Raw genomic sequence first — 22523 nt, forward strand, 5'->3', positions numbered from 1 at the left:
TCGAACGAATGGAAAAAAACGAACGTAATCAACGTTGATAAATGAGCGCGTTGAGTCATCTTCCATTAATACAGAAACAGTGATCGCTAGCATTAAATTTCGCAACGTCAATATAGCGCTAAAAAAGAAAAAAAAAAAAAACGAGCCGACGGTAAAACAATTTACGGGGAAAAAAAGAAAAACATAGAGGGGGTAGAGAGTATTAATAAACGTATCGTGTTGGTCGTGTACATAATAGAATCGATGTTACGTACTGTGTATCGTTCGATTGCCGCTATGCTTAACACGGATATAACTGTTCGTTTCAAACCAGATTAATTACGGTCAACTAAAATGGCCCTAAAGGCAAAGCCGGGTCACTCGTCGCGTCAACGGCGCGCCGAAATCATGATGGACGTATCCGAGGTTTCATCGTTGATCGATAAAGCGGATCAAGTACATATACGATAGGACGACAGGTGCTATGAAATAGAGAGTGGCAGAAAGGAAAAAGCGAGAAGGACGGAAGAGCGAGCGGCGACGAGAGAAAGAGGGAGGACGGTACCGACGTTTTAACGAGCCGTGATTTTCGTGCTCGCCTTTTCGAGACCCTTACGTAACGCGACTTAATTGTGAAGGAGCTATCGCGCCGGTTAATACGAGCGTCGAGAACGAGGAGAGACATTCGAGGGGGTGCTTGGCGGGTTTAACTGTGGAGTAACGGCCTGTCGGAGTGGGGGAATGGAAAGATCGCGCGTGGAGGGGATACTATCCCCACCACTCGCCCGTCCATCAGTCGCTCCGAGGCCGTTGAGCGGAGAAGTTTGTTCTTGTTGTTCGTCTGTACGTTTGCTGTTTCGTCTACGCTTTCACGTTGCCTTTCGACGGTTCCTTTCGATCGGTATTTTAACTTCGATTCACGGACGCGTTCGCTTTCACGCGAAGGAATTTCGCCACGGATACGGTATACGAGAACGGAGGGACGCGTGCGTGCTAGTGTTGGTAAACTTAACCTCAAAGTGGCGGCGGGCCACCGTTTAGCTTGGTAAACAAGTGCAGTGTATCTTCAGTGTGATGGTGTTTCGATTTTGAATAAGTGAAGCTACGATAAAAGGCAAAGAGGGTAATCTCTTTGTTCGTTTAATGCGAAGAAAAGAAGGTTTGTCGGGAAACGGTTGACGCGGCGCGGCGCGGCGACGGCGGCCATCGATCTGTTTTACCGACCGTGTAAAGGGCACGCCACGCTCCTCGCGTCCGTACGAAATTCTTCGTGGCGTCGTCGGTGTCACGAATCTAACCTCAATGAACGGTAGAAATAAGTGGTGACACGAGTTATACTTTCGATACGGTGAAAATAATTTCGACGAGAATGCGGTAGTGGCGTACGTGAAAATCCACCGATGGATCATCGTCGTGCAACGGTGGCGGGGACCTTCTCGATCGTATCGTATCGACAGAACCGCGGACAGAACCGTGGAAAGGATCGCTGCTTGTTCTCGTAGCCCGCGCGGGCGTTTTGAATCGGTGTTTTTGTTTATCCTCGCTCGCGTTGTTATTGTTGGTTATTTGTTAGCATCGGTGTGACGCGTGACATGAATCGTATCGCTTACGTGATTTGAGAACACACACGAGAGTGTTTCGATTTTCTACCAGTTTGATACCAGAGAGGAAATATGTATCCCAGTGCCGGAATCAACGCCGCTGCTGTGGCTGCTGCTGCTGCCAGGCATCCGGTGAGTGAAATTATTCAACCATTTTTATTTCATTCTTTGAACTTGTATTTTATCGTTTCGTTAAACGGTACGGTAACATATGTTTATAATTGCGAATTTCTCCAATTTTTATCATCATTTTCGATGGCCAATTTTCGAACCGTTACGCCTTTGTTACGCGGTTTGAACGATTTGTAGCTGGTAAGGCGACGCCGAGCGTAGCTAGTGCAAGTTGGCTCGAGTTTCACGTGTGTAAGGGTGTTGCGCGTAGCCGTGCGATTCCGATCACGTTCAGCGGCGTAGAAACCGGTGTAACGCCTTTCGATCGTCGATCGAATTACCTGGCCGTAGAATTTTTCAAACGGCCGACGATTACCGAGTAAGATCGCGCCGCGGTGTTACACCCTTGTCGAGGAAACGTGCGCGTCAAAACATTCCTCGATCGAGATGGAAACGCGAACGCGATAATAATGCCGAACCGCGGTTTCTTCGTGCCTCTAGGTTTCCTGTTAATACGGTCACGTGCGTCCCGGTGCAGACATTTATCTTGCATCGCGCGTACATTCTCTTATGTGTGTGTAACACGTTGGATACACGTGCATTCTGGGAGTGCGCGCATACGTGTACGTTTCAAGATTTCGAGATAGCCGCGCCGGGGTGAAACGTTGTTGCAAACCCGTCACGAATTCGAGGTTAATCCGAGAGCCGTGTAAAAGGTATTTCGTCTCGCCAAGACGAGGCCTATTGATCCGTGAATCGAAAACTACGACGACGACGACGACGACGACGACGGGGCTAGTACCGCGAGACAAGGTCTTCTCTCATCGCGTGTCCTCTCCGACCAGCCACGGAGTTCGTGTCTGCTCTTTAATAGCCGCACGGATTAAAGCGTCTCGCTTGTTGTACATAACCGTAACGACGGTACCAGATTGCCTCTAGTCGTGCGTATTCCGTTCCGGAGAATAATTTCACGCCGCGTTTTATTCTGTTAAATCGTTGCCGGTCGATGAACAGGATACCATGAACGAAGCTGAGGGAGCACAGAGAACCGCAGGAAGGAAAGAGCGCGTCGCTTGGTTTTTCCTTTTCTTTTTCATTCAAACCGTGTCGAATGAACGTAATACGTTTATTCTAATGGGAACGTAGAGCGATAGAACGATAGAAAGACGTTGATGAACGCGGTTAGAAACGGTAACGACGCGTGAGAACGTGGAATTAATAGGTCGCGCGAGATATTTTCACGTTTAAGACGACGCTGGAAACGTAACATTACATTATTTCCGTTGCCATTATATCTGCCCCGGGCCGATAATAACAATAATTAGAGAGGGAAGCAAAAAATCGTTCATTACTTTGTATTATAACGGTGTGTTGCCGTGAGAGGTGGGGTGAGAGGACCCCTCTCGGATAGAATAATGAAAGCTTCATCTGGCCCATCCCTAATAACAGACGTTACACCGGATGCGGCCCGACGATATTGTAGCACGTGGTGAGCAACGGGGCGGGATAGGGAGGGGGCGAGAAACGCGGTGAAGAGACGGAGCAAGCGGGAAAGAAAAAAAAAGGAGTCGTGACTCTGTCTCTTGAAAGGCGGTGACAATGTTGTGGAAAAAGGGTGACTCCGTCGAGTGGCGTGAAGAAGCGACGGAAAGACGGCTAAAGAGAGGGATACCAGATCATTCTAACGAACTTGTGTGTGCGTTGTATATGTATACGTGTGTCTCGTTTTACCACGAAGAAGGTAGGTCGCGCTGGTGGCGAAACACCGGTGCGCGTCTGGTATCAGGAGAACACGAAGGTAACCTTTCTGCAAACTGTGGCATGCGTTCGCGTCGGAGCCCTGATTCGACAAATATTGATACGTTTAATCGGCACGTTTGCCCGGATGGTTCGTGTAAATGCAGTTCGTGCATGCACAGCTGAAAAAACTTTTGAAAATTTCACGACAGTCGTTCGTACACGACGACGCGAAACAGTATTTTTCCCTTCGACCGGAGAGTCTATTGGCGAATCGATGATTTTCCTCGACGAGCAAACCGCACGATAATCGACTGATTTTAAGCTTCGAAGCCGTGCAACGCTACACGGAATGGTAATGCGTTTGTTCGAAGCACGGGCCGCAGGTATGCGATGAGACAAGCGAGGCGAAGCGAATCGAGTCCCGCTGTCGGCACGGAAATATGGAATCACGGTGATATCTTGAGCGTCACGTCGTCCATTATGCTGATGCGCCCAGTAAATTTCACGCATTATACTCCCATTATACGTTTCCTGGCCGAGCGGAATCGCGATCTCGTGCTGCCGCTCGCGGTAATTACACGACTGCTGCTTCTTGTTCGGCGTACGGCGGGGTAAGGTGAAAGGAAAAGAGAGAGGAGGAAGCTGATTGTTTTAATTTTCACGTTCCCCTGTTATTGCTTCGCGTTTTCTTTCATTCACCGCTTACTCGTTTTGTTAGTCTTTTTTGCTTTTTGCCGAACAACCGTTTGGTCGTTTCGCGATATATATCTGCGTTGTTTGCTCGTTGATACAATTACTTGGCACGAACGAACGCGACGACCGGAAAAAAATCGTTTCGCGCTACGTATTGGAGCGTTGAAACAGCGTCTGACTGCGGCCGATAGAACACGCTCGAATTGTATTTCTCTCTATATACGATTTGTTCGACACCTGGGACGCGTATCGTTCTTCCCGCTAGCCTTTGACCCGATGCGACGCATTGTCTCTTCCATTATTCTCAGAAGCAACGCCCTCGAGACTGGTTTCTCGTATTATTGTACGCCGGAATGTACGACCGTAAAAATCTTGTCGATAAAAAGGGAACATCGTGTCGAGTGAGCGTATCGAAGTACCGTAAAAAAGAAAGACGAGAGAGAAATAACGCGATACGGGGGTTCGTTCAACGATAAGAACTTTCAGGGAGAACGTAAAACGATTTTCTCTGTACAGGGTTGGTACTGTTAACGTTGCCGATAAGGCGACTCCATTTATCCGTATACACTCGCCTAGTTTCCTCTCCAATAAGACAGATAATTAAATGGACGAACGCTCTTTATCATTGGCTTCCCGGTTATAATTGCCGTTTGTAAGAGTTTTTAATGAGTCTCTCGGTGGGCAATCAACGATAGGGCAAAAGAAGAACACAGATGCCTGAAGTCGGAGAAGCAGCTTATTACGCTAAATGGTTTTCTTTCCGATATCCAGTCGAATTAATCGAAAGAAAGACATCCTGGGGAACTGTCGTTTCTTTCGTCGTCTACTTTCTCACTTTCGAAAAAAGACCAGACGGGGCACAGTTTAGCTGCAGGTGCCCGGGAAACGTATAATCCGAGGGTAGCTAAGCGAAAGAGGCGAACGACTGCAACTGGAAGGCCGACCCCAGTTCTTCGTCCCTACCGAAATAATCCCCTGGACTGGCGCAACAATGGCCAGAAACGAACCCCCGAGCGTGAAGCGTAATACCCGAGTCCTCGGGGTGCCGTAAATTGGTCCACCGGGAGAGCAAAGGAGGACCGTCGAGTGCTTTGGCCGTAGACCCTCGCGGTTACTTTGCCACCCCACTCCGTTCCGTCTTCCGTTTCAACAAGGAACATCCTACTCGAGAAATCCCACGGCGAGAGTTCGTTTCTTCTTTCTCCATTGCTTTTCAATTATTCTGCGAATCCCCGTGTTTATTCACCACCCTATACTGAGCGTATCGTCTCTCTTTATTCCCTGCTTCATTTTTCTTTTTTTATCATAGCACTTGCTTTATAATCCGTGATTTTATGGAGAGCCTATTTCGCGAAGGGTGATTGAACCAGCACAGAAATTTTTGCCGCTGTGTTCGATAATTCGTAAAACATGCGATTGAAAATCACGAGCTTTCTCGAATGAACGGTACATAATACATGGCGAAGAGTAGGCATTTCCGATTGCCGCTCGTTCGAGATATTCGATTTTAAAATGCGCATACCGTTCGAGGGAGAAAGACGTCGGAAAACATCCGTCGTTCCCCGGGGCCAATAAATATTTCCAATCGAACGGAAATTTGTTTGCACACCGAGGGAACGCGTGGCTCTTTTCTTTGCTGGTGCGGTGTTTCGTGAGACATTCGAACCCCTCCCTGTTTGTCTTCCGGCAACGCTTTTCACCCAAATTATTTATCTTTCGACCGTGCCCTGTATGGATAGCCCGGGCTAGACACGACGCCCTCGTTCCCCTCCTTCTTGTCCCTCGTCTTTCTCAGACACTGTCCGTTTTAACCGACCTACAAGGGGTCCTCGAGTGTTCCGAACATAATCCATTGTGCCTGGGCGATTGTGTTTACGTCTGCATGCGTTTCCAAGTGGAATGGTATGGAATGGAACGGAGTGGAATGGAATGGAATGGAATGGAAGTCTGCTTCCAGCACGACCTCTCTCGCTCCTCGTTTAAATAACTCTCGAATTACCTACCTCTACCACCGCCCTCGTCTCCTCCTTTTAACTCCTTCGAAAGGACCCCTGTTTCTCCTTTCGTACGTGGCCCGGCAATCTCGTTCCAAGCATTTATTCCTCGATCGTTTACCCGACAGTTAATCCTCCACTTCTGAAGCTGAATCGCTTCTAGTATTAACCTTACAATGAGAAGCGACCAAGGGGTGAAAGCGATTCCTTTCGAGGAGCAGTTTGAAGACTCGTTAAACGAGAATTTCGATCGAGAGGGATACGAAATTCTCTTGTTCCGTAACGACGAAAACGGGTAATTAGTACGTCCTGATACTCTTCCGGCTAATGTGAGTTGCTCTGTTCTTCGATGTTAATTATTCATAATCGTTTACGGTTACGATAATCGTATGGATAGAGGATTGCGCCTTCGAGTAATGACATTTTCGCTCGTTTCTCGTCGGATAAAAGAATAAGGTAGAAGTCGAGAGGACCGTTCGATACCCAAGGGTCGTCCACGATTTTCACGACTCGTTAGCTACGGCTTTATATAAATCGAACTACCCTCGACGAAATAAAAAAGAGAAAAAGAGAAACGAGAAGAGTGGTTGTAGCCATGGAAAGGGGACACAAACGAACCGGTATGTGCGAGTACATAAGTATTTCGTGCACGTTCGCCTCGAATAATGCGTGCAAGCACTTGGCAAGAAGCGACGACGGATACGATGGCATAGGCGTACGCACACTCTCGTCTCGCGATCCTGTGTACGCGTGCACGTATATAACGCGATAAATATGCCTAACCGCTTTGTAAACCTGGCTGGAAGATGGAAGGAGGGAAAAAGAAAGTCCGAGGAAGCCTCTTCGAGTCCCCTCGGACCTGCTCGTGTACAGGAGAATGGCACTAATTGGCATTAGGCTTGGCAGTTTGTCGTGTTCCCTCCTGTGTTTGCCCTGTGTGTGCTCTCCCTCTTCGGCTTCTACATCGCACGCTCGCACACCGGGCATTTCGTTTCCATGACTCCTCTCTTCCGTGACTGCGGACATTTCTCTCCTCGCTTCTCCGCCCCGTAAAATTGCCCCACGGGCTAAGCCTTACAATCGGTCGTGGCATTACTTATCGCCGTTGCTGCTGGCATCACGCACACACTGCGGATGTATATTTAACGAGTATCCTCGATCAGCGGCTCCCGCGTCTCGTTCTACCCTTTTGTCCTTTAATCCTGATGCTTTGGGACTCTGTAATTTCTCACCGCGGGGGTTTATTATCCTGTTGGCCATCGACCGTACGAAAAATGCTACGAAAACGAGATTTCGCCGGTGAATCACTGTTGATTTGATTTGGTGGAAATGCTGCTGATATTGAATTAGATCATTTCAACAAATAACGATTACTTCGTGATATATTTGTCGTCCTCCGATAACGGTGATCGGTATTCAAAGCGGTAGTAAATTTATTACCACCGAATATGGTAATATCTCGTAAAAGATTCGAAAACACGTGTTTCTCTTTCGTTGCTTACCGTGCTACCAACTACCGGTATCAACCGTGCATAAAAGGTGTTCATTAGTTAGGTAGCTCGTTAAACTTAAAACATAAAATTAACTTAATGAAAACATTCCAAAGAAACGATGCTTGCCCCTGAATCGTTTCCCTCTTGCACGGGGACTAGAAATTGTTGTAGGAAAATTCTATAACGTTTAATAAGTGTTGCGCGGTATGCACGCGTAACGAGAAAATAGTCGTTAAACGAGCAACCTGTGTTACGTTGGTAGTTAAAGCGTCGCGTCGCGACGTTAAATGGATTTCATTGTAGCGTCTGCATAACACACCGCGAATGGAAATCTTTTTACGCTCGACAATTCCACAGAGAACCCATGAAATGCTCGAGGGATTTTCTTCTTTCTCCGAGAGAACCGCTTTGCTGTATCACGAGCTCCGTCTACGAGATGGAAGAACGGATTCGATCGTTTTTCAAGAGATCCCCAAACGACACACTCGCAAATTTTCAACGCTCTCTACCTGTCCCGTGTGCATACACGTATATATACAGAGAGATATTCTTTTCGAATACGTCCGCTTGGCCGACGGCACACTGGTTTTCCGCAAACCCGCCGCGCTATGCAAATATTTGCCGGACGTTCGTCGAGCCTGGTGCTTCTTCTCCATCTCCTTCTGTCTCCTCTTCTCCACGCCGTTCTCTTAGGCCACGTCGTCATGGATACGGTCTACACACCGTATAGAAACGAACCAACGGAACGAGAAAGAAACGTTCAAATATTTGTTATCGGCTAACGCGCCTGGACACTAATCAGTTTCTTTTTGCCGTTGGACACTGACACTAGCCAGCCTGAAACTCGCTGGACAACATTCGGTTCCTCGTTGCTTCTGTCGTTAACTCGGCTCGATCATGGGATCGTTTTTATAATTTGGAACTGGAAATATTAAATATACCTATACTGTTTGAATTATAATTTTGTACTGTGTATCTTAGAAATTTTCTTCTCGGGTTGAAGATCTTTGTTTGTTCTTCCATGTCAGGACACTTTAGCGACAGTGTTCCTTGTCTCGAAAGTAGCGAAATGTTCGGTTGTTTGCTATCTTCTCCTGTTTACTCCTTCTCTAAACAGCATTCTAACGCTCGATAGCTACGCGATACCAAGTGTTGCTTCGCGTTTTGATCATCTCCCGGCCATGTGTTTCTACTCACTGTCCAAAAGCGACATAAATTCACTAGACTATGTATTTCTCGGTTGTTTTTTAAATCCATCATCGCACCATTGCTTTATTAATATAACAGTGTTATAAAACTTAAGAGTCCAGATGTATATATGTACGTTGTATATTCACGCTTCTTCCTGAAAGTACATATATATGTACGTTTTAATATGAGGTGAAGAAAATTCCTCGTTTGTAAGCATAATGGAGGATCATCTTTCTTAGACTTGTAAACACTGTACGGAGAAGGACCCGTTTATATTTTCCCAGAAAACCGACACTAGTGTCTCACTCAAAGATCGAGATCTGCTGGTGCTTCTCTCGTAATTTATGGTACCACTTTAAAACTCTTGGGAGCTGGCTTTTACGATGTTCCTACTGACATAATGTTGTTCTGCTATTTCTCCCATTAAGAGGGTTCTTTTTTCCTGTTTCTAAACAGTGTCTTTTTGAGAGTGTTGGAAACAAGCCATAAGAAACCTTTCTAAGAGGATATAATTTATATTCAGAATCTTTTTGAATTACAAAAATCAGGGTTGTGGAAAATCCAAGGATTTTATTTAGCCATTGTTCGATAATATTTTCCCAAATGATCGTGTGCTGTTTCAAGGCAATAGAGAGCAAACGGTTAATGGTTAGTTTACGATCTCTTGTCTGTTTCTTACAACATTAAAGTGTCGTAGAGGAATAAGGATGGGAAAAGGGGTCGCGACCGAACGACGCCAGTGCCATTGCCCTCGGCCAATCATCTTACCGCTCATAATAATAGGAAAATTGGCACGAAAACGTAGCAGGAGAATGGTTCACCGTTAATAGAAAGACAGACGGTAAAAACACGCTTATCCTTGTGCGGCGTGTTTTTAGAATATTATCATGAATTGTGTAAAAGCAATCAAATATATTGTCCCCTTTCCTCATCGCTCGACCTTTTCATCTTCATTATATATTTTCAACTTCGTTCCTTTCGCCTTTTTTAGCCGTCATTTGAATACCGATTAAGCTCTCGCCGTTTTCCAACAACTTAATTGAATTGCATTGGTGTTAATTCTTCGTTATATCGACCTGGTGGAAATAAATTGTCACGTTCTAATTCCGTGGCTCGGTTAAAAAAAAAAGACGCAATAGCATTTAAATAAAAAAAGTAAATATGCGTAATTAACATGTCGAATACTAACGAGGTCATCGATCACTTTAATCAACTGAATGGTAATATTTTTAAAATTCTCAACATTGTTAATGATATGATAATAATATACTTTTATTTTTAGATACATATGCATATTGGATCTATTGTATTGAAATAAGGTGCATCAGCATGTTACATACAACGATTTTACTATTATAATAGAGTTCTAATATGCTATTTTGTCGTGTAGGCATATCTACAGAAAAAAATAAGTTTCTCAACTTTAAAGTTAGTTCAATTGTAGATCAGAAAATGTTTAGGTACTCTAAATTCGGAAACGTTCGGTCGGGTTAGTCATTCCTAAAGCACACGTTGCTATCGGATTATCAAATTCCTGTTTACGGTCGTCGTGTCAAGTCACACGTGAAACCCATGGGCCAGGCTAATCCAGTCTTCGCTACCACTCATCAAGTATTCCAACGACAATCGTTGGCAGCCCTAACCGGTAAACGACCCTCGTGTACGAGGGACGTCTTCCCCCTTTTAACAACATACGACTCTCTCTCTCCCTTTGCCGCTATTATTTTCCACGAGGTCGTCCGTGACCACCTCGGGGGTCCCTCTTCGTGATCGGTCGTAATTTTTGGAAGCGAGCCGCGACCCTCCTCTCGAGGGCTTTCGGGCGTTAAGCCGAATTAACATAAGAGCGTGTGTGCAAACAGAGTGGTTCGGAGACAGCGTGTCCGAGCGAGACGAAATGAGAGAAGGAAGGGAAGGGAAGGGAAGGGGTTCGGTCGAGCGGACAGAGAACGGAGAAAGCTGGGATGAGACTGAATGGATGGAAAGAGAAGCAGAGGGAGCACGGTGGGAACACGTGTCCCACACGGAGATAGTTAATTACTCGTTTGTGCATGCTGGCTCGTTCGCTACCAGCAGGCATGCCAACCGAGATGGAAAATCGGTGAACGTCACCGAGGAAGCAGGACGGATCGTCCGTCGCGAGAATGAGATCAGTCGAGCGGAGAAACGAAAGAGCGAGGCAGAGAAGACAGCAGATCGAAATGAGAGGAAGAAAGAGACGTCGAACCTTGTACCATGGGTGCGAAAGGGAGACATGACATTCCTGTTTCATCGGACCGTTGAGACCCACGTTCGCCACGTAGCTTGGGAGAAAGAAGGTGGCAGCGATGGAACAGGGTATACGAGTAGGAGGCGAAAAACGAGGATGAGGTTAATGATATACATGGCGGCTACCGTATACTACCGGCTCGATCCCATCTATGGCTACCTTTTCTTCTTCTTCTTCTTCTCCTCCAACTCTTGTTTCTTCGTCGTTCCACCTCGTTCGAATCCTCCTCTCGCTCGCTCTTCCATTTCCTTTCACCGATTCACGCTTCTTTCGTTCTCTACGATTTAACAATGTACCTGTTCGTTCGTTCCACGCTCGTCTACGTATACGGCTACGAGATACGTGCTCGTACGTGTTAACACGATTCCGATAATGTACCGAGTTCAATCTCGTCTTCGGTCTATCGGTGTTTGACTAATCCGAAGTGCAACACTAAGGGATTATCTCCATAAAGGAGAACTCCTTAAAATCTCTCCGTCTGATTACGAACCTCTGTGCTTTCGTGCAGTATCTAATAAATTGCAAACATATACCGTCTCAAATTTCCACGAGGAGTAACGAAATTATTATGTATGTACGGCAAACAACAATTACCGTTAGCGATTCAGTCCTCGTCTCGATACGGTGATGGTGTTAGTGATAGTCACGCTGAAAGATTGCACGAGCTCGCGATTAATGCCGGTAGACTCGCTTGTACACGCTCCGTGTATACGCACACCTGCGTCAGCTCGAGCTTTGTGCGTGCAACGCACGGTGCACGGCGAACCGAGTGATTCCTGACGCGTACGTAGCCCGCGGAGAGGAAGATTGTGCAAGCGCACACAATGCCATTCCACCAGCCAGTTTCGTAGTTGCTCGAGCGAATATTGGTATTCGCTACCAACGTTACAAGACTGCGCACGCTTCGCTAACTTTCCGAAGAGCGGAACATGCCCGCCAAAGGGGAATCCTAGCCCACAGGAAGAAGTACACGAAGTGTGTACGTTGAAGACCGCGGCGGAAACGCGAATGTATGTATCGGCAAAGTCGAATGTGTTAACAGATAAATTGAATATTCATCGATAGGAATGTAAAATCGCATTTAAAGATTACCTTGCGAACGAAATCTGACATTCTTTCGAATATCTAGACGTCCATTCATTGAATGATGTTCTTCCTCAATGGAGATGAGTAAAAAATACTATATCTTTTTTTCCATTGGGTAACATGATTTTTTCTACTTCGCGTGATCGATAGTTTACCAAGAATCCACGAAACCGGTGTTTTCGTGTAATCCGAAACCGAGATATTCCGTGGCGTCAAAAGAATAGATCAGGTTACGCTTTTTTTCTCTCTCTTTCTGAATGAGTTCTCTTTCAGTGTCGGTGTAGAAAAAAAAAAACATTGAATGAAAGGAAATATGATCGACCATACTGTTGTCCTCTTTTTTTCCTCCTTCTTCGCTCTTATCGAAGCTAAAGTCTTCGTTTCCTTGTCCGCACCGCGGTAACAAGATGTATCTCATTTCTTGTTCTTTTTTTCTATCCTCTTTTTTTGAACACTTGGGTTCGGGGTCGGAGAGGCCACGATGTCAACTGGAGAGATAATAAGAAAAAGTAGTCGGGTCGGGCAGAGCTGGTCGCGTAGCTACATTAGCTGCAGCTTGTTCGCAGATAAAGGGCAGCTACGCTCTTAAAAAGCCTCGGACGAGCGTTGTCGGGAGATAGCTTCGATAATGGCTCGACATCCAGGAGACACGAAAGACTTTTCTCCCCTATCTTCCTTGTCACGCTTGCACGTTTATCTGGTCCCGTTCGAGCCGTACCAATCATAGCCCCGAGAAACAGGTTAACGATCAGTTTGGACATAGAAAAACAATTAAAACTGATTCGCCTTGCTTTCAACTAAAACGAATACAGCTTACGTAATTGCGATTTATTCCAGGATCCTTTTTGTCCTTTTGTTTTCTTCTTACGGATCCCGTGTTTGGTATTTTTCTTGGAACGAGCATAATGCGAACCGTTTTATGAATACGCGACATACTTGGCGCTTTTATGGACTGAATTCTTTTCACTGAAATTCCTCCTCGATGTTTAATCCTTTCGATGCGAAAAACGTGTATGTACGTTTTATAAAAGTAGGTTATTTATGAAGGACGTATATGAACAGCTTAGAATCCACGGTTAATGTTAAAATTAGTCCGGCTAACTTGATAGCGTTATTAACCCATTACCATTTATATTTTGAGTGTTATTGTTTACCAAAGCTCTGTTATTTCTTGGTAAGAGCACATATATTATCATACATAATCATTTACAAGCATAATACCAAAGACGAGTATACTCGTCGTTGGTAATGCATGACACCCTGTCAAGGACGAGTATACACGTCTTGGCAGCGAATGGGTTAATTATTATTAATCACTAGATGGCAGAAGCTTATGCATTTATTATAGTGTATCAGATTAATTTAGATACAAGTCGATTCAGTCGTACTGAATGCTTGAACGATTCTCTGAAAAGAGTACCGTAATTTCTACTTTCTTCTCGACAAATTGTGACTTGTGATTCGCATATATTCTGCATTTATGGCTAGAGATACAGATCGTTGAACATACACATACGTACTCCCGATTAGAATCGCAATTTAGATGCTCTCCAATGATTTCGCCGCGTGCTCGAATTTCATTGCCCGCACGCACCCTCGTAGGGGAAGAAACGGGGCTGAGTCCACCCTATAATGTCAGATAACGAGATTATCGTAAAGCAAGGAAGGAAGTGGCGACGAGAATGGTGCTGTGTGGCCATCCCACTCGAGAAATTTCATTTCGACTTGACCGTTCGTTCTTCCCACCCTTCTTCGAGGGGAAAAAGAGAAGAGAAAAAGATGGTATCTCACTCCCCGGAGATCAAGAAGGGTGACATTGTTCGTAAGTGTCGGGGATTGAACGAGGACCCCAGGCCTTTCCAAAGTGCCCCCGGTCGTTCGGTTTGCCAGTAATTGTAACATATTCACCCCTGACGCAGTCAACCCTTATGCAAAGTTACTTCGAAACATTGTGTCGGTTCTTAAAGATCGTCGAGATGAAACGAGCGAATTGCGTTTCGTAACTATGGGAAGAAATCACGAAGAGAGATAAAAATTGCAGGTATACGCGAATTTCAGATAAATAAGTTTGAATGGGTACCGAACCTTCCAGTTATTATGACTCTTAATAATTTGGTTTTCTAAGGGAACATTCGAACCGGTTGAAGAGAATGAAATAACATCGCTGTTAAAAGGGAGACTGATTGACGTGTGCCCTTAACTGAAAGCAATCACTGAAAGGATTTGACTTCACAGAGGCATAAACTGTGCACATAAACACGTCCGCGGGTCTGTATAGGTATACACAATGTAACACTGGGGTGGTTTTGGCCGCTCGTAAAAGGGCGGCAATGGAGGGACAAAAATGGAGTTTATGACTGTAACAGATTAGGTGACCGAACTAGCAGGGTGGTTCTTGCTGTGCTTTCTATTATCGTAGAGCTTTTGTATCGTCGTGCTCTTGTCGAAACGACCTTTCTCTCTCGCTCCATGTCGATGTTTCTCTCTTTTTCTCTCCCCTATTTGGAGCAAGAAAAGGTATGAAGCGGACAGTGAAAGAGAGGGGTCGTTTCAGGGGTTGGGTGGCACCAGGCTACGACAGTTGGCCGATATTTGAGCTTCCTTTGTGTCGCTAAAGTACCGCGCCCCATTGGCGTAGCTCGACGGAGTTTTCTCCTGGTGCTTTTATCTCCTGCTGCTTTTTCGCGGCAACTCTCAACGGGAACAAGAGAACGACTAAGGGTGGGATGGTGATGGTGGCGGTGGGATGAGGGTGGCTGGAAAAGATAGGCGTCAGAGGTGGGGAAAGACAGAGGAGATTCGGCCAGTAATTACCTGGTCCACTCGGAGTAGACGAACCGTTGCTTTCGGTCCTTTGTTCGCTTTCCCTGGCTTCTGTTCATTTAATCTTCGTTCCGCTTCCACGTGTTATTTTTTTTTTTCAAGCTCTTCTTTCCGTGCTCTCGTTGTTATCTTTTGCTTACCCGGTCACAACCAGGGACCGTCCACTTTTTCCCCCTTTTTTCTTCCGAACGCTTTTGTTGTCCAACAACGTTACTACGTTTTACTAATCTTGTTCATTCTTTATCGCGCGGATTATGAGGGTTTTCATTCTCGAAGAGCGTGTCGAGATTGCATTTAGCCGCAATTATATAAAGAGCTTCAATTCTTATCTCGCTGGATGTAAATAAGATTATTAAGTAAAGAATAACATTCAATGCGAAAAAGCGCGAAAGATCAACGGGAAGGACGCTCGAATAATTCCGATCGAATCGTTTTGTGTGCCGTTCACGGAACAATCAACGAGAAAATAGAGAAGGACCGTGGTGCTTACGGTTTCGAGGCAATCGAGCTTCACGGACACGCAACGCCGCCGTGCGTCACGGAAACGTTCCCGACCGGTTGTAATTTGTGTTTAACTTTAATTAGCCACGGAGCAAGGGGGGGAAAAAGGGCCCGTCGGTGTCGGGCTTACAAGCAGGCAGTCTCCACGGTGCATTTACTCGGCCTGCACCGAGTGCATAAACGTCAGCGGTGCTGTGTTATTATGTTAAGCCGGCCGCGCACAGCGGTCCCTACGAAGCGGGCACAGCTGGTCGTCGTCGTCGTCGCTGTCATCGGGCGTCGCGGTGCGCGCACGTGAAAACGCGATGCAAAGCATGCGTGTAAACACATATGCATCGGTTGGCGTGTAGTCGGGCGTGTGCGAGCGCCAGCATAATAGATAAAGGGCGGCAGAGAGAAAGCACGTTTCAAAGGATCGGAGAAAGAGAGACAGTAGCGTTGGGCACGAGGACGCGAGAGGGAAAGAGAAGAGAAACGGGTGGGACGAGAACACAGAGGTAGCACTTATCCACGTATCCAGCTCTCTGCAGTGTGACGTTATTTCACGAGAGCACCGATCGTATCGCCTTAATTGCTCGGCGGGTTAAACTGCCGCGGCCGCCTCTTATCGACGGATCTGCACGAGTGCTCGCCGGAACGAGCGAGACAGTCAAACGGAAAATGTGAATGGTAGAGAGAGAAAGGTAGAGGGTCCGTGTCCGTGTCCGTGTCCGTTGTTACTCGCTGCGCGTGTGTCTGCTGCCGCTGAGTGTGTCAGGTGTTTTCAGCTCGATTCACATCGCTTCGAACGGTGAGCCCAGCCCTGGCACCGGGTATAAAAGAAATTTACCGTATGGATATGTCCAGGCATACGAGCCAATATACAGGGTGGTTCAATTTAACCTTTCCGCACTTTCTAATCAAAGCTTACAAATGTGTTTTTAAAATGATGCAAAAGTTATGTATCGTCAGGAATTCCATTTGAATTCATCGGTGACACGCTACATTTACGAAGCTCTAATTCTATTGCAACTAAATTATCGAGCGAGTTAAATTAATTCTACGAATGGCACGTTTTAATGAAAACTACATCAGGAAGATAATTGAGCGTTCGTTCCGTATGGAATTCACGTGTCATTCAGCGCCGTATAATTAAAAAAAATGAAGTGTACTCACGAAATCGTTTGCACAACGCATGAAATATTTCCGACGGAAGTAATAGAGGCTCGTAAACGAGACAGTAAAAGCGGAAGTGGCGAGTTCGCGCCAAGCCGCGTCGCGGCGTGGTATCGTTGTCGGATCGATGCGCGAATAAAATCTCTCAATTATCGCAAAACGGGTGTAGAACGGATCGCGTACGGTTCGCCGGGTTGGCAAGCTTGCATACCAAAGAATTACGAGCGCGAGAATCGTTCTCGTTCCGCGATAGACACGGTTCGCGCGATCATCGCGGCATGCATTATTTATGTCATTCCGTGTTCCGCTCACAATGTAGGTCTACGAATCAAAATGCATTGCTTATGCAAATGCCGGTCGCGCACCGTAGTCCCCGGTTGAATTCACAGTCTGCTTCAGGGAATAATCATAATGATCAATAAGATACACCGTTCTCGACGAGGCGTGTATTATTTCCTCGTCCCTCCTTTTGTCGTTCACTCGCGTTGCTCTTCCTCTCTCCTTACTTCATGCAAATCTTGGGGCACATTGTCTGGCGATATTAAGGGAACTGTTATCGCATTGCATAATTTCCTTGTTCGTTCGTGCTGCTCGTCGGGTTTGCCGAGCCAAACGGTGATAATCCGTTTGTGTTCGAGCGTCGAAGCAGAAGCGTCGTGTCTCTGAGCTCGAGAAACTACTTTCGCGGATACAGAAACCGCGGATCGTTGAATCGACACCCCGACAATTGAACCGTATTTTCTTTGCTAAGACGTCGCGTGATTTTGATCTCGGTTTCTTGCTTCGATGCACCGCTCGAGATATATCACCGTGATCGTCGAACCGAAAGATCGTTTGAGGGGGAATCGGAGCGACTGGAATTAACGCGATCAACCGATTACCATGAAACTGAAACGTATGATTAAGTGGTAATTTACGATGAGATATCTCGATCAACCGGCTGTATCCAGACCCGGGACTGGTTGCTTATATTACGAGTTGTAAAGAAGAAATTTCAAAAGTATTTTCGTGTTTACGAAGTTGTTACTCGTACGCGTACATAATTTATTCGTTACAATAATTAGGTAGTTATACATACGAGTGGTTTATTATGGCAGATTCTCCGTGTTTCTAGAACGATACGGTACACTTTTCATACGTGTCAATTTTCGTGGAAAAACATCGTGCAAGATGATTATATATCGTTACGGTCGGTATAGGTATATAATGAATACTCGTAAAAGAATCCCAGACGCGACGTTACAATCATTTTTGCTGTGTTTAATTTAATTTGATCGACGAACGCTTCGAACGATATTCTATGCGTAAAAATCACCGATACAGGGGTAATTGAATTTTCCAATTCGTTTAAATTTTCTCTGCTCTTTTATTATACTCGAACGCTCGCAACTGGGAATATCGAAGAAGCCGTAAAATCGAATACCGATTAATCAGTGTTCCGCCTTTCCTTTTGAAATTAAATTATCATTTGCGAGCTATTTTATGAAATCAAATAACGCAGTTTGTTTTTCAATTTAAATTAATTTGTACAGTATGAATTGCGTAAGTAAAGGTTGAACAATTTAGAGGTGAGTACGTATTAGGTGAACACGAGGAATATTTGAAACGTGTGTTTCATCCCTGAAATGCACGTACGAGCCTCAAAGACCTTGACCAGTGGGCGGGCTTTCGAACTACGGGGTTGTAAGTTGGTCCGGTTATAGGGCGAATGCGGTCGGCTCTGGTCGTAGGGTGGTTTCGGAATCCGCGCCACGTGTTGGCGGTTTTGTGGTACGAGGAAAACCGCCAGGCCCTCGAAGCTCTTCTCTGTCATTCTCCATTTACCCCAGCCTTCCATACCGTCTTCACAGCTTTAACTTTGATTTTCTCAAAAACTTTCGACCCCCCAGCATCCGTTGAGAATTTTATTAATCCTTGTATTTCCACGTGAAATTCGAAAGAAACTGCTCCGAATTATCGACTCCTCTTCGAAGCTCCTCGTTAGAAATCTATCATTCGATATAAATATGCATGATATCGAGGGTTTCGAGGGATTCGAGCGATCCTTTCGATCCTGTTCGCGCGGACAACGTACCTAATTGCGAGAGCTTTTAACTTTTTGTTTAATTATTACGCGGCAATTATGGTAATTAAATTGTCGGTACGAGCTGGTGCTTTCTCCACTGTACGGTCCGTTTAGCCCTGTTAATATGTATAAAGCTCGCTCGGCCGGCTCACTGGCTGGAGAGCGGCTTATCCAGAATCGATTCGCGAAATGATTAATGTATCTTTAGCGGTTTGACGCGCGTGTTTCGCTTTCACGGAAGAGACGGTGTGGTATCGGGGGACACCGCACACAGATAGAGAGAGAGAGAAGGAGAGAGAACCCCTTAACTCGGCCGATAATGCATGCTGATAATCGAGTCTTTAGTGGACGGAGCAAGATCGATGGAACTAACGTAATTAGGCGCGCTGATATTCGCCACTTAAGCGTACTTGAGTGGCTGCAAACGCAACTGATTGGTTCTGTTGCCACTATCCGACGTAATGCGAACCACGACACGCTCGTCGGCCTTCTCTCTGATGCATAGATAATGCACTTTGTGCGGCGTCGAGTTATTAAAGTTGTTAACAAATATTACCCTAGAACGATGAAACGACACGACTCTTTCTTCTCTTCTCTTTTCTTCGCATTCGTTCCGTTGGATGCGTTTCGACGTCGTCGCTCTTGCCGGGAAATTCTCAGACAGGGTTGCTCTTTTTTTCGAGAATAAACGGAAGCATCTCGGGACGGGTAAGAATAAACGAGACGTTTTGTACGGTTCGATAGGTCTTGTTCGATGAACGCGAAAGAAATCGCGTTGTATCGACTCGTGCTACGTTTCGTTCTTCTGCGATGCTTCTTTTTACGACGGCACCGGTAAAGCGTCACGGGGATAATGAAATCGACGAAACGAAAAATACGAGCGACTTTTTCTTTGTCGAATCTCAGTGATATTTCAACTGTACCTCGTGTCCCGATATTAATTCTTCGCCGTCGTTGAGCGCGCGTTTCTTCAGCGGAATTTTTTCTTTTCTTTTTTTTTTTTTGCGAACAACGATCGCGCGACGCTTTGGCTGTGTCGGTGTTGGTGGCACGATTTAACGAAAGTCAACGAAAATCTCGCAATATTGGAAAAACAATTTCTCGAAAGTTGCCCCGCGTCCAGCCAGCGCTGTTTCAATCGACCGCGTCACGATATTAATTCTTTTTCGGTGGTCGCACCCGTTAGTCGCCGATTTCACGGCAGTTTTCGGGCCGCGCGTTGGTCGAATACTGATCGCGTTATTGCGATTGCTCTCGATCGACGAAAAAAAAAAAAAAAACGGAGGTGGATAGAGAGAGGTAAAAGAGAAGGACAGGCTCTTTGTGACGTGAAAAGGGGTTGAATTTTGCGAGGGGTGAGTCGAGATATCGGATAATTAAATCGGCCGCAGGACGTAAAGGACACTGATTGACGGCTGCCGGCTGCGCTCTCTCATCATTATTCGTCGAAACGACATAATTCGCGTTTCGCTTTTCAACGGAAGTTAATCACATTCTCCGCTACCTTTCTGCGCCCCCCTCGGCGTCGAAACCAACCCCTCCCTCTCCCTCCTTGTTCCCGTTTTATTCGATGTAACGCGATGAATATTTTAAACCGCAACGAAAAATGGATTTTCCCTCCCGGCGTATACAAGCGATTTTTCGTCCGAAAAATCAGTCGAATGAGTACGCGAGAACGTGCCCGATCGCTTTATTATTGATACGGCCACCATGGCTGGCAAACAGTGCGCTGGGTATATTTTTACGCGGTGTTTTAGCTTGATTTCATAGGGACAACACGTATTTATTACACTTTTATTTGATTCGCGTGTCGATCAGCGCGAGAACGATATCGACCGCCGTCAGGAAAATTTGAATTTAATTTTTCGTTACCTCGGATCGGCCTGTCTGTTTTCAGACTTGATTTTCAGTCGCTTTTCAAAACGCGAACAACGACGAACGTTTGTTTTTCGAGATGGTACATGGGCGGAGTGAACAGAAGCGAAAGGTAACACGTTTTATTTCATTTTCATTCGAAACGAATGTTTATGTTCGTTGAATATCAACGTTGATCATCGATGAATATTGTGGAAACTTTCACTCGAGCCCCGGAACAATCAGATTCCAGGCTTTTACAGAAAATGTTTCCGCAGAAAATATACAATGGTATTTTAAGACAACGAATATATGTGGATGGTTACAATCCCGATGCTATGGTTGCGTGCATAAAATAACAATTATAACGTGAGAATGGTGTGTTTATGTGTATACCGTATGGCGGTGAAATAATAAAGAATGCGGAATTCCAACAACGAGGGAAACGCGACTTACAGATCAAATGCATGGAACGTATTTCATGGAAAGGGATATTAACGGAACTGAAAGCGAATGAGCAGTAAAACAAACAGAAAAATGTTTATTGCGTTATTATAAGTTTTGAAAATGTAGGTACATATTTTTATTTCCCAGATGCAATGGAATACTTTGCATTGTCAAACATGAAATCTAAATTAAACGTTTCAAACGAATTAGAAAACAAGAAATCCTTGTTCGAACGAATGCTATCGAGAAACGTAAAATTATTTTCCAATTTATCAGAACTAATTTATCCCTCTGACTAAATAAATATCGCGGTGAACTCAGTTTGTCGAAGTAAAATCCTTTCCCAGAAAATCCGTGCAACAAGTTTTGAAATCGAGTCGATTTCGCAACGATTGAATCGTAACGTTTACGAGTCTAATGACAGAAATCGTTTCCCGTACGTACGTAATCGCAAGTCGATCTCTCGCGATCGAGCTTGGCGCCGCGGGTATTACCGCGATTCTCGCTGATAGAAGCTCGTGGCCGTTAAGTATATAGCGTTGTCCGGCGAGATAGTACGGATGCTCCGCGCTGAAAGCCAATAAATTAATTGGATTGACCGCGACTGGCTTTGCGCGAACAAATGGGATCAACGATTCTGCCGATCAGCAACGCGTGCCTCCGTCGATTCTTGCTGAGCCCCCGAGCGGTCAGCCTTTAAGGCCGCCCGTTAACCGGATACAGTCTGTGTCGATGCTCGTTTACACGTGTTCGATGTCGTTTAAAAACACGCGCACTTTGACAGACTAGAGCCGTTTCTCTGCGTAACACGCTTCGGGGGAACAGTTACGTTTATTACGCTTCTCCCGCGACTAGCGACAAATGAGATATGCGGTGTCGCCTTTGACGGCTTCGCGACGACTAGCGCATTAGCTAGCAAATATCTCGCGCTAACCTGATAAGCGCGTTATCGATTCTAGTTAAGTTGTAGACTAGGTTCCGTTTCGTAAGCGCTAGAACGTCGCCTTTTACCAAATTCCTACGTAACGTTCCTCATTACCTTCTGTATACACATGCGATTCCTACGCGAATCATATTTGCTCTCGTCATTGACATTATTAACTCTGATCTTACGTCACGTTTAATTCTCTGCTTACTTTGAGTCTCACGCGCAATAGAGTCGTTGTTACAATTACGAGGGCACAGTATTCGTAAAAAGCTACGTGGGAAACCTTAATTTTCCATCGAGTTTATCGAACACGTATAGTATATCTTGCGAACAACTTTTACCTTGGTAGGGTTTTTATTAAAAGCAACGCGAGATACGCGGCCTTTAAGCTCGCGCGGAATAACGCGTGTAAATGGTTCTCGTTCGGGCGGTCGTGCGACGACGAAGAACGGCGAAAGAGAGCGATCCTGGGTGAATCGGTGGGACGAAAAGGAGAAGAGAACTATTTCAGCTTTTACGAGACCGTCGTGGCGTATCCGTTTTGCGGGGTACGACGTGCAAAACGATCGATAACACGCTCGTAACGTTATTAC

The 22523-nt window shown here is 45.6% G+C and overlaps 1 protein-coding gene across 2 annotated transcripts in view; it reads left to right on the forward strand.

Annotated features, from left to right (window-relative positions):
• Window positions 1-267: 267 nt before the first annotated feature.
• The window catches only part of LOC114873746 (protein groucho-like), an 83987-nt gene continuing 61731 nt past the window's right edge, over window positions 268-22523 (forward strand). For both annotated transcript variants that reach the window (XM_029182514.2, XM_029182427.2), the window contains exon 1: window positions 268-1712. In XM_029182514.2, coding sequence (XP_029038347.1) covers window positions 1653-1712 — 60 coding nt within the window. In that variant the 5' untranslated portion in view covers window positions 268-1652. The remainder of the gene's footprint in view (window positions 1713-22523) is intronic.

This window comes from Osmia bicornis, chromosome 4, assembly GCF_907164935.1.
Source record: "Osmia bicornis bicornis chromosome 4, iOsmBic2.1, whole genome shotgun sequence".
NCBI lineage: Eukaryota > Metazoa > Arthropoda > Insecta > Hymenoptera > Megachilidae > Osmia > Osmia bicornis.